Source organism: Ambystoma mexicanum, chromosome 5p (genome assembly GCF_040938575.1).
Source record: "Ambystoma mexicanum isolate Mex_15411 chromosome 5p, UKY_AmexF1_1, whole genome shotgun sequence".
NCBI classification, from domain to species: domain Eukaryota; kingdom Metazoa; phylum Chordata; class Amphibia; order Caudata; family Ambystomatidae; genus Ambystoma; species Ambystoma mexicanum.
The window spans coordinates 44,243,738-44,257,135 of record NC_090930.1 but is presented as its reverse complement, the minus strand read 5'-3'; the positions used below and the strand labels follow the sequence as shown (position 1 = coordinate 44,257,135).

At 50.0% G+C, this 13,398-nt stretch overlaps 1 protein-coding gene across 1 annotated transcript in view; it reads right to left on the bottom strand.

The window, feature by feature from the left end:
* The window catches only part of IL2RG (interleukin 2 receptor subunit gamma), a 507,701-nt gene that overhangs the window by 381,761 nt on the left and 112,542 nt on the right, over positions 1 to 13,398 (bottom strand). The window contains exon 5 of the mRNA XM_069612395.1: positions 9,317 to 9,479. Within this exon, the coding sequence (XP_069468496.1) occupies positions 9,317 to 9,479 (163 nt within the window). The remainder of the gene's footprint in view (positions 1 to 9,316; positions 9,480 to 13,398) is intronic.

The window sequence follows — 13,398 nt, the reverse complement described above, 5'->3', positions numbered from 1 at the left end:
CACTAGGAGGGGTGTCCCAGAAGTGACATCAATGCTACTGCTGGGTGCGTGACACTAGGAGGGGCATCCCAGCAGTGATATCAATACTACTGGTGGGTGCGTGGCACTAGGAGGGGCGTCCCAGAAGTGACATCAATGCTACTGCTGGGTGCGTGACACTAGGAGGGGCGTCCCAGCAGTGATATCAATACTACTGGTGGGTGCGTGGCACTAGGAGGGGCGTCCCAGCAGTGATATCAATACTACTGGTGGGTGCGTGACACTAGGAGGGGCGTCCCAGAAGTGATATCAATACTACTGGTGGGTGCGTGGCACTAGGAGGGGCGTCCCAGCAGTGATATCAATACTACTGGTGGGTGCGTGGCACTAGGAGGGGCGTCCCAGCAGTGATATCAATGCTACTGGTGGGTGCGTGGCACTAGAAGGGGCGTCCCAGCAGTGATATCAATACTACTGGTGGGTGCGTGGCACTAGGAGGGGCGTCCCAGCAGTGACATCAATACTACTGGTGGGTGCGTGGCACTAGGAGGGGCGTCCCAGAAGTGACATCAATACTACTGGTGGGTGCGTGACACTAGGAGGGGCGTCCCAGAAGTGATATCAATACTACTGGTGGGTGCGTGGCACTAGGAGGGGCGTCCCAGCAGTGATATCAATACTACTGGTGGGTGCGTGGCACTAGGAGGGGCGTCCCAGCAGTGATATCAATACTACTGGTGGGTGCGTGACACTAGGAGGGGCATCCCAGCAGTGATATCAATACTACTGGTGGGTGCGTGGCACTAGGAGGGGCGTCCCAGCAGTGATATCAATACTGGTGGGTGCGTGGCACAAGGAGGGGCGTCCCAGCAGTAATATCAATACTACTGGTGGGTGCGTGGCACTAGGAGGGGCGTCCCAGAAGTGATATCAATACTACTGGTGGGTGCGTGGCACTAGGAGGGGCGTCCCAGAAGTGATATCAATACTACTGGTGGGTGCGTGACACTAGGAGGGGCGTCCCAGCAGTGATATCAATACTACTGGTGGGTGCGTGGCACTAGGAGGGGCGTCCCAGAAGTGATATCAATACTACTGGTGGGTGCGTGACACTAGGAGGGGCGTCCCAGCAGTGATATCAATACTACTGGTGGGTGCGTGGCACTAGGAGGGGCGTCCCAGAAGTGATATCAATACTACTGGTGGGTGCGTGACACTAGGAGGGGCGTCCCAGCAGTGATATCAATACTACTGGTGGGTGCGTGGCACTAGGAGGGGCGTCCCAGCAGTGATATCAATACTACTGGTGGGTGCGTGACACTAGGAGGGGCGTCCCAGCAGTGATATAAATACTACTGGTGGGTGCGTGACACTAGGAGGGGCGTCCCAGCAGTGATATCAATACTACTGGTGGATGCGTGACACTAGGAGGGGCGTCCCAGCAGTGATATCAATACTACTGGTGGGTGCGTGGCACTAGGAGGGGCGTCCCAGCAGTGATATCAATACTACTGGTGGGTGCGTGGCACTAGGAGGGGCGTCCCAGAAGTGATATCAATACTACTGGTGGGTGCGTGGCACTAGGAGGGGCGTCCCAGCAGTGATATCAATACTACTGGTGGGTGCGTGGCACTAGGAGGGGCGTCCCAGCAGTGATATCAATACTGGTGGGTGCGTGGCACTAGGAGGGGCGTCCCAGAAGTGATATCAATACTACTGGTGGGTGCGTGGCACTAGGAGGGGCGTCCCAGCAGTGATATCAATACTACTGGTGGGTGCGTGGCACTAGGAGGGGCGTCCCAGAAGTGATATCAATACTACTGGTGGGTGTGTGGCACTAGGAGGGGCGTCCCAGAAGTGATATCAATACTACTGGTGGGTGCGTGGCACTAGGAGGGGCGTCCCAGCAGTGACATCAATACTACTGGTGGGTGCGTGGCACTAGGAGGGGCGTCCCAGAAGTGATATCAATACTACTGGTGGGTGCGTGACACTAGGAGGGGCGTCCCAGAAGTGACATCAATGCTACTGGTGGGTGCGTGGCACTAGGAGGGGCGTCCCAGCACTGATATCAATACTACTGGTGGGTGCGTGGCACTAGGAGGGGCGTCCCAGCAGTGATATCAATACTGGTGGGTGCGTGACACTAGGAGGGGCGTCCCAGCAGTGATATCAATACTACTGGTGGGTGAGTGGCACTAGGAGAAGCGTCCCAGCAGTGATATCAATACTGGTGGGTGCGTGGCACTAGGAGGGGCGTCCCAGCAGTGATATCAATACTACTGGTGGGTGCGTGGCACTAGGAGGAGCGTCCCAGCAGTGATATTAATACTGGTTGGTGCGTGGCACTAGGAGGGGCGTCCCAGCAGTGATATTAATACTGGTGGGTGCGTGGCACTAGGAGGGGCTTCCCAGCAGTGATATCAATACTACTGGTGGGTGCGTGGCACTAGGAGGAGCGTCCCAGAAGTGATATCAATACTACTGGTGGGTGCGTGGCACTAGGAGGGGCGTCCCAGCAGTGATATCAATACTACTGGTGGGTGCGTGACACTAGGAGGGGCGTCCCAGCAGTGACATCAATGCTACTGGTGGGTGCGTGGCACAAGGAGGGGCGTCCCAGCAGTGATATCAATACTGGTGGGTGCGTGGCACTAGGAGGGGCGTCCCAGCAGTGATATCAATACTGGTGGGTGCGTGACACTAGGAGGGGCGTCCCAGCAGTGATATCAATACTGGTGGGTGTGTGGCACTAGGAGGAGCGTCCCAGCAGTGATATCAATACTACTGGTGGGTGCGTGGCACTAGGAGGGGCGTCCCAGCAGTGATATCAATACTACTGGTGGGTGCGTGGCACTAGGAGGGGCGTCCCAGAAGTGATATCAATACTACTGGTGGGTGCGTGGCACTAGGAGGGGCGTCCCAGCAGTGATATCAATACTACTGGTGGGTGCGTGGCACTAGGAGGGGCGTCCCAGAAGTGATATCAATACTACTGGTGGGTGCGTGGCACTAGGAGGGGCGTCCCAGCAGTGATATCAATACTACTGGTGGGTGCGTGGCACTAGGAGGGGCGTCCCAGAAGTGATATCAATACTACTGGTGGGTGCGTGGCACTAGGAGGGGCGTCCCAGCAGTGATATCAATACTACTGGTGGGTGCGTGGCACTAGGAGGGGCGTCCCAGCAGTGATATAAATACTACTGGTGGATGCGTGGCACTAGGAGGGGCGTCCCAGCAGTGATATCAATACTGGTGGGTGCGTGACACTAGGAGGGGCGTCCCAGAAGTGATATCAATACTGGTGGGTGCGTGGGTGCGTGACACTAGGAGGGTCAATACTGGTGGGTGCGTGACACTAGGAGGGGCGTCCCAGAAGTGATATCAATACTGGTGGGTGCGTGGGTGCGTGACACTAGGAGGGTCAATACTGGTGGGTGCGTGACACTAGGAGGGGCGTCCCAGCAGTGATATCAATGCTACTGGTGGGTGCGTGACACTAGGAGGGGCGTCCCAGCAGTGATATCAATACTACTGGTGGGTGCGTGACACTAGGAGGGGCGTCCCAGCAGTGATATCAATACTACTGGTGGGTGCGTGGCACTAGGAGGGGCGTCCCAGCAGTGATATCAATACTGGTGGGTGCGTGGCACTAGGAGGGGCGTCCCAGAAGTGATATCAATACTACTGGTGGGTGCGTGGCACTAGGAGGGGCGTCCCAGCAGTGATATCAATACTACTGGTGGGTGCGTGGCACTAGGAGGGGCGTCCCAGAAGTGATATCAATACTACTGGTGGGTGCATGGCACTAGGAGGGGCGTCCCAGAAGTGATATCAATGCTACTGGTGGGTGCATGGCACTAGGAGGGGCGTCCCAGCAGTGATATCAATACTACTGGTGGGTGCCTCTATGCACAGCTGGTCTAAGATTTAACCTGTTTTCTCTCAAGGATATCCACTGTATCTTTGGGGGCGCCATGCGGAAACATACCCCAGATGTGGAAGGGGCCCCAATGTTGCCCTTCCCACAATTGGAGGGCTTGTCGGCCAAGTGGTCCATTGCACCGCTGGGGGTAGGATGGCCAAGTGGGTGGTAAAAGGTGTCCCTCGCCGCTTTGTAATTTTTCTGTAATGAGGCCGACTAGCAATAGTATATTTTTAAATTTCCATCTCCAGGCCACGGCAAACATTTCACATAAGAGTGATTCCACTGGCTGTGCCTCTCCGAACTGCAGCCCAAAAAGGACACGGGCAGCTCAGAAAGCGAGCATAAGACACAAACGAAGAAGGCACTGTGAATCACTGCCAGCATTCTTCAAAACTATAAGAAAAAAAGGAATGTAATGAAAGCTTATCGGGGACACCGTGGAGTCATGATTGTGGCACCCAAAGACTCCCGAAAGAGAGATTGGGTGGCTGCCTCCAGCCTGGAAATAGAGACTGGCTAAACAGATGGCACACTCCCCGGGGCCTCTGTTTCGGGGGAAGGGGGCGGGGGGTGGGGAAGGCCACAGGTACCACTGCACTGTGCTTCGTGCTGTGGGGACAGAGGCTGCAGGGTCCTTTGCCTGTGTTCTGGGGGTGTGGGTTCGGTGTTTTGGGGGTGCAGGTGCTTCAAGTGGGTGCTTTAGAGGTGGGCATCTGCCCCCTGCATGGTCCTCCGGTGCATGGTGAGGTGTATATTTCTCTCTGCCAGGTGTTTTCGAGGGGTGTGGGTTCCACTTCTGGGTGCTTTACGTGGGCTCTGATGCTTCAGTTGTTGTTGGTTTGAAGGCCAGGCGCTTGGATAGGTAGGGTAATGGAGTGACGGCTTGGGATGGTGTGGGTGCCTCTGCCAGGTGCTTGGATAACTGGTGGTCCTTTCTTCTGTCACTCATTAGGGGAGGTAGCAGGGCACAGCATTGCGGGGTGCTACGGTTCTGGGACGGCAGTGTGTGTCCTAAAGACTGTTTTCACCAATTAGTGCAATGTGCAACTCTCGGCATGTTTTGAACTTTTACCCCTACGATCACTCACCTTTGACTATACTGACCAGAGCTGATGAGAGCTGTAGTCCAAAACATTTGGAGAGCCAAAGATTGTTGATCCGTGAGCTTGTTCATGCATGCCCTCAGTGGGCGAAGCAGTAACACAACATGCTTAATATAATACAAGAACACTTACAACAGCCCATGTGCTAGGAAGTGGGTCCACACGAGACCGTTTGTAACTGGTCAACTGGAAGATCCACCAGGGACAAAATAATTTGTCTTTCGATAGTTTGGCTTCAGGATATGAATTTTTTATTTTTATTAGAAAGTATGTACAGATTCTGGATAAGGGTACACAAGAACATTATGCAAATTGGCTCAAATTAACCAGAGAGGGGATAGCAAAGAGGGTCAGGTTGGTAACACAGTAGGAGACAGCTCACACCCAGCAGCCACTAAATAGAAAGGAGTCATTTTCTGAATCATCAGTTTGGTGACTTGTCTTTGTGGTGGTGGGTTAGCAGGCCATGGTTTTGGTGGCCAAGTAAAAAGCAAGTTTGTAAATCGGGGCCTCCAGACAATCTTGATGGTTGATATGTGTCCTCTTGGGGGAGCGGGTAGGCTGTAGTACCGATTATAGGCTAATTTAAGGCATTGATGCTGAGGGCTAACAAACTGCAGCTAGCTGGGGCATTAAGCAGCTTATTTATCAAGCTGTATTAATATAGTGCTTCATGCTGGATCCATTCCACTTTCATTGGCTGCAGTCACAGTTGTTCATGTTAATCATTGGGCCTCCATTTATGGACCTCAAGAGGATGAAGTCCTGTTTTGGTTAGACTGGGATTCAGACGCGTTGCACACAGATCGGTGAAGCGGCTAGGAAGCCGAGGCAGTGGTCCCGGCATGGTTGAGACCTCAAGAGGATGAAGTCCTGTTTTGGCTAGACTGGGATTCAGACGCGTTGCACACACATCTGTGGAGCGGCTAGGAAGCAGAGGCAGTGTTCCCAGCATGGTTGAGACCTCAAGAGGATGAAGTCCTGTTTTGGCTAGACTGGGATTCAGACACGTTGCACACAGATCGGTGAAGCGGCTAGGAAGCGGAGGCAGTGGTCCTGGCATGGTTGAGACCTCAAGATGAGGAAGTCCTGTTTTGGCTAGACTGGGATTCAGTCGTGTTGCACACAGATCGGTGAAGCGGCTAGGAAGCGGAGGCAGTGGTCCTGGCATGGTTGAGACCTAAAGAGGATGAAGTCCTGTTTTGGCTAGACTGAGATTCAGGCGCGTTGAACACAGATCGGTGAAGCGGCTAGGAAGCGGAGGCAGTGGTCTAGGCATGGTTGAGACCTCAAGAGGATGAAGTCCTGTTTTGGCTAGACTGGGAATCAGGCACGATGCACACAGATCGGTGAAGCGGCTAGGAAGCGTAGGCAGTAGTCCCGGCATGGTTGAGACCTCAAGAGGATGAAGTCCTGTTTTGGCTAGACTGGGATTCAGTCGTGTTGCACACAGATCGGTGAAGCGGCTAGGAAGCGTAGGCGGTAGTCCCGGCATGGTTGAGACCTCAAGAGGATGAAGTCCTGTTTTGGCTAGACTGGGATTCAGTCGTGTTGCACACAGATCGGTGAAGTGGCTAGGAAGCCGAGGCCATGGTCCCGGCATGGTTGAGACCTCAAGAGGATGAAGTCCTGTTTTGGCTAGACTGGGATTCAGACGCGTTGCACACAGATCGGTGAAGCGGCTAGGAAGCGGAGGCAGTGGTCTAGGCATGGTTGAGACCTCAAGAGGATGAAGTCCTGTTTTGGCTAGACTGGGATTCAGACGCGTTGCACACAGATTGGTGAAGCGGCTAGGAAGCCGAGGCCATGGTCCCGGCATGGTTAAGACCTCAAGAGGATGAAGTCCTGTTTTGGCTAGACTGGGATTCAGTCGTGTTGCACAGAGATCAGTGAAGCGGCTAGGAAGCGTAGGCAGTGGTCCTGGCATGATTGAGACCTCAAGAGGATGAAGTCCTGTTTTGGCTAGACTGGGATTCAGTCGTGTTAAACACAGATCGGTGAAGCGGCTAGGAAGCAGAGGCAGTGGTCTCGGCATGATTGAGACCTCAAGAGGATGAAGTCCTGTTTTGGCTAGACTGGGATTCAGACGCGTTGCACACAGATTGGTGAAGCGGCTAGGAAGCCGAGGCCATGGTCCCGGCATGGTTAAGACCTCAAGAGGATGAAGTCCTGTTTTGGCTAGACTGGGATTCAGTCGTGTTGCACAGAGATCAGTGAAGCGGCTAGGAAGCGGAGGCAGTGGTCCTGGCATGATTGAGACCTCAAGAGGATGAAGTCCTGTTTTGGCTAGACTGGGATTCAGTCGTGTTAAACACAGATCGGTGAAGCGGCTAGGAAGCAGAGGCAGTGGTCCCGGCATGATTGAGACCTCAAGAGGATGAAGTCCTGTTTTGGCTAGACTGGGATTCAGACGCGTTGCACACAGATTGGTGAAGCGGCTAGGAAGCCGAGGCCATGGTCCCGGCATGGTTAAGACCTCAAGAGGATGAAGTCCTGTTTTGGCTAGACTGGGATTCAGTCGTGTTGCACAGAGATCAGTGAAGCGGCTAGGAAGCGGAGGCAGTGGTCCTGGCATGATTGAGACCTCAAGAGGATGAAGTCCTGTTTTGGCTAGACTGGGATTCAGTCGTGTTAAACACAGATCGGTGAAGCGGCTAGGAAGCAGAGGCAGTGGTCCCGGCATGATTGAGACCTCAAGAGGATGAAGTCCTGTTTTGGCTAGACTGGGATTCAGACGCGTTGCACACAGATCTGTGAAGTGGCTAGGAAGCCGAGGCAGTGGTCCCGGCATGGTTGAGACCTCAAGAGGATGAAGTCCTTTTTTGGCTAGACTGGGATTCAGACACGTTGCACACAGATAGGAAGCTGAGGCAGTGGTCCCGGCATGGTTGAGACCTCAAGAGGATGAAGTCCTGTTTTGGCTAGACTGGAATTCAGACGCGTTGCACACAGATCGGTGAAGCGGATAGGAAGCAGAGGCAGTGGTCTAGGCTTGGTTGAGACCTCAAGAGGATTAAGTTCTGTTTTGGCTAGACTGGGATTCAGACGCGTTGCACACAGATCGGTGAAGCGGCTAGGAAGCGGAGGCAGAGGTCCCGGCATGGTTGAGACCTCAAGAGGATGAAGTCCTGTTTTGGCTAGACTGGGATTCAGACGCGTTGCACACAGATAGGAAGCTGAGGCAGTGGTCCCGGCATGGTTGAGACCTCAAGAGGATGAAGTCCTGTTTTGGCTAGACTGGAATTCAGACGCGTTGCACACAGATCGGTGAAGCGGCTAGGAAGCAGAGGCAGTGGTCTAGGCTTGGTTGAGACCTCAAGAGGATTAAGTCCTGTTTTGGCTGGACTGGGATTCAGACGCGTTGCAGACAGATTGGTGAAGCGGCTTGGAAGCGGAGGCAGTGGTCTAGTCATGGTTGGGACCTCAAGAGGATGAAGTCCTGTTTTGGCTAGACTGGGATTCAGTCGTGTTGCACACAGATCTGTCAAGCGGCTAGGAAGCGGAGGCAGTGGTCCCTGCATGGCTGAATAGTGTGGTGGTGGAGCGAGTGGGAACCAGCTGAAGAGAGAGTAGAGAGTAGGGAGCGAGACCAGTAGGGGTGGTCATGTCTGAAGGTTACTCATCGGTTTGGCCACTTGTAGCGCAAGATGGGGCTAGATTTGCTGGATTTGGGGCAATGGCAGAGTTAATTCAGTGAGAAAGGTGCATGTGGTTGGCAAAGTGTACCCCGGTGGAGGGATATAGTGCAGGGAGTTGCAACTATGATGTTACAATCGAATGATACAAGTTTGGGAGGCTGTGGACGATGGGAGCAATTCTCTGCGGGCGGTTGAGCAAATGCATCGTAGCAGCATCTAAAAGTGGACCATTGTTGGACAGACGACAGCTGTGGTCAAGGAGGGGCAGGAGTACATGAGTTGGGTGCCGCACGTGAGTAGCATGTTGTTGAGTTCACACGTAGAAATGCTATTACCAAAACTATAGCAAAACTCCCCATCAATGTTTTGATTCGAGGTTGACTGACGTCCAGACATTAATATCGGCTGCAGAGTCAAGCATAGCGATTCAGTGAGATGAAGCGAGGGATTTAATTCAAATGCCTGCAAAGGTTTTGGATGTGGGGGCCAATGTAGTTGCAATGATGATGTGGGTGAATTAAGCAGGAGAAGTGGTAGAGTGAGGGAAGGGTAAAGTTTGCTGTATAAGGAGCTTACATTATCGTTTTTCGTACCACCGAATAACAACTGCCCGCGTTTCCCCTTCTACACCTCATTCAATCTTCTCAATTGTGAATCATATTTTTTACCCAGTGTTGTGTTCTTCCCCCAGTAGATGGGGACGCTCCATTCGCTCCACAGGTCTGTCGTGGCACACATGCTGTACACCTTGGCGCTCACGAAGAAGGTGTAGAACTTCTCTGGATCGACACTGGAGTAGGAAAACTCAAACTGGTTTTGAACATGGAGTTCCTGCAAAAAGGAAACAAAACAGTGGATTCCCTTAACCAGACGTCAAAGTCAACGCGCATACCAAGGGCAATGAGTCCTTCTTTGCTCTGTCAAAGGAAAGAGAAATGGCAAAGGAGACAATGTGAGCCGCAGGTGCCCTTTTGCCTACTAGCGGTGGTAGCCAGGTGGACGTTTTAGTAAGTGTTCCTTAGGGTAACTATAGAGACATACATTCCTGTTCCTCCATATCCCTTTTCCTCCTCACAGTACTTACTCTTTCAAGGTGATCCGCCTTCAAAGAGTAAGTACTGTAACGAGGAAGGGTAGGCCTAGGAGTAATGAAGATTACCAGTAAGCAATCAAAGTATTCATGAAATGAATATGGGTCTGCGAAATACCAAATCGACATCAACTTAGCCTGACGTTTAAGGATATATTTGCGCATCAATTGCACAGGCAACATGTTCTGTCTTTCAAGAATGCTAACAAAGTCCATTTAATGGGATTTATTTCAATGCAATCTACAAAATATGAGTCCTCAAAAATCCTGCCTCTGGCACCACCATCAACCCGTACCAAGCTAGGAGTAAGTACCCCGCCCACTACATGAACCGATTCACCACTGCCACATGCTCTGTTAAATGATCTTCCTAGTCCATTGGCACAGTCCTTGCTTCACCTGGGAAGTTGAAGCAGCCTGAATCCCCACCACCCCCCCACCTGCCCATATTCAAATTATTCTAAGCATGAAGTCATAAAACGTGCCGCCATCTTATAGACATGTAGCAAATGTTCTCATTGTACTGTCCTTATACCATATGCTGTTTTACAACAGCTACCCAAGCTACCTTGATGCTCCAGACACATTCCTGCAACTTATGTCTCAGCCTTCATATGATCATTAGCCATCATTGCACCCTGAGTTATGGTCAAAGCTTGTGTGAATTAAGTTGATCTATAGAACCAGAAATGTTACGGAGACACTAACAGTCGAAAGAGTTTCCTTGACAAGTGCACTGTGAAGCCGCTGCTGCAACCCTGTTCCAAACTATTGTGCTCCTCCAGCACTGTCCAAAAAAGCACTATGACACAGTACCAATGAATTGTGACCCTGTGCGTAAACCCTGCAAAGAACGGTGTCAAACATTTGTGCCAATTCAATGTAACCCAGTCAGCGTGACAACCCACTTCCCAGAGTGACATACTACTTAAACCCGATACCGAAACATTTCAACACTGTACTTAACCACTGTAACATTGTCATAAACCACTGAAACCAAGACTCTAGCAAATTCCTGCAAGCACCTGGCCAGAAAACTGTAAACCTTTACCAAACTACTGCACCCAATTGCAACTGTTTGCCAAGCCACTACAAACCTTATGCAAATGCATTGCACCTGGATGTCAAACCACTATGACTCTGCACCAAAACAATTCAATACAGCAACAGAACACTGTAACACTTTTCCAAAGCCACTACAAACTCCATGCTTATGCACTCTATCCTTGGGTTAAATGACAACCTCAAATGACATGAACTGAAATGCCAAGGAGGCCTCTGCTGCAAGAGGCATTGCATCTACCGGAAAGGTACCCTAAGGGAAATGACAGACCTAGACTATAATAAAGTTCAAGGGCCTGGTGAATGAACACATGGGTCTTGCTGAAGATGACACAGTGGATTAAGGAAAGTGTGTGTCTTTCTGCAGTAAACCAAGATAATGCTGAAAGGTATAATCAGAGTGCAGATTGGAAAGGCACATTACATTGCTGGCTGAGAGATAAAGGCAACATTTTCACTGTAAATGCCAAACATTGAAATGCTGTGTGTGCTGAAAAGTAAGGAAAACTGGGCCTCGCAAGTGAGAGTTAAAGCCAAGTAGCATTTTCATTTAAAGAGAATAATGCCCACCTTCCAATACAGAAGCCCTTCATTTAAAGTTTGCAACATTGATAAAAATGGCTGTGTGCCAATCAAGGGACTGGAACTGAAATGCCCTAAAGTGGGTTTATTTTGTAGTTAAATCAAGACATGACAAAAATGTTCCCCTGCTAAAATAAGAATATCAGGAAAAAGACTTGGTGTGTGACGCAAGATATCAAAACAATGAACAGGCTTCACATGAAGAATACATGCCACAATTGAAAAGGCCATGTTGCTTCAGATACAACATGTGAATATATCTGAGCACAAACACAACATACATTTATTTTGGGTTGTTAGGCAGAGTTCTCAAGTGACCTTTCAAGGAAGGCCGGCCTGGCTCTTTATCTGTAATGGGAGATCTCTGTGTGGCCGATGCATACCAACTATTTACGACCAGCAGCACAAAGTACAAAAAGATAGAGGATTTATTGTAGACAGTGTCAACATTTCTGCCCAACAGACTCTGTTTCACGTGGGTTCCAAGAAATGAATCTCCTAAAAAATCTAAAGTGAAACTAGGTGTGGAATTAATGAGAGAGAATATGTATCATGTATTTTGCCATTGAATTACCCATAGGACCACAATTGTGTGATTCTCACCATCATCGTAAGGGTGAGAAAAACCCTTGAGGAGTAATTTGAAAGATAATATCAATGCGATTCTGTTGGAGTATATAACATAAAAGTCTGACCTTTAGAACTCTGGTACCTAGCCAAAAAGTGAACACAGCTCCCCAGAAAGTGGGAAGAAGCTGAAACCTGGGACAATAGTGGCTAAATGTATCACATACGTGGTGGTAAGGTTTGATCATAATCACTGCTATCGTTTGCAGGCAATTGAAAAAATTAACACCAATTGCGCAGGCAACATGATGCGAACATGAGAGACATCTAGATAGATTTGTCACAATGACAGGAGCACAACAATCTATATATTATGATGATTATTTGTAAAATAAAAATAGTTACCATGTAGGGACTTTTTGGTGGAAATGTTGCAAAGTAACATACAAAAAATGTCACTCTAAACAGAGCATTTATCTCCTCCCTTCCTTTTTCCATAATTTGAATGTCACCTCCTACCGGAACCTATCGGTAGTCAGGGGGTGGAGCGAGAAGGGTAACTGTCCAATCCTGGCTGAGAGATAATAAGTTGGCACTTCCTTAGATTATTAAGTTTGTGGGTGTGATGAGGGGTATATAAAGGGGAGGCACTATGAAAGAAGGGGGGGTCTGCTAAAAATGATCACGGTCTATGCCTCTGTAAATTTAAAGGCGCAATATCGGCGAGAAGCAAAATGGTCTCTGCATTTTAAGACCGATGATATAAAGCATTTGATAGTGAAGTCATCTACCTCGAGAGCTCCTGGCCCAAATGGTCTTTCAAATTCAATCCTGAAGAAAAATCCAACAATTTGGGCACGTATTTTTAAGCTTTTGTTTGAGAATATTTTGGAGTCGCAAATAATTCCAGAGTTGTGGAAAACACAATTATTATACCAATTTATAAAAAGGGAGACCGTCTGGCTGCGGCAAATTACCGCCCCATATCATTGTTGGACGCGGATGGAAACATTTTCTGTGGATTGATATGATATGATATGATATGGCATTTGTAACGCGCCTATACACAAGTGTTTCAAGGCGCGACGAGGCAGGGAGGGGGGAACAAGGGGAGACAGACAACGATCCTACTAGGCCAGGTGTCATTCAGATTGCGCAAGTGCAGGGGTAGCGGGGACGGGAAAAGTGATTCTGGAAGAACCAGAAAGTTGGGCAGAGCTCATGGGAATCCTCCCTAGGGAACAGACCAGATCCTGAAGAGGGATACCTACTTCTTTGAACACATGATACTAAGATGCATTACTTCACCCTCACGGGTGAAGGTTGCCCCCCACTTTTCAGTGCATTTGTCGATCTCTCCCAGGCCTTTGATGCTGTAAATTGAAATAAACTATGGACCAAATAAAAAAATTGGGGTATACCAGACCGTCTGCTAAATGTTTTAGTACA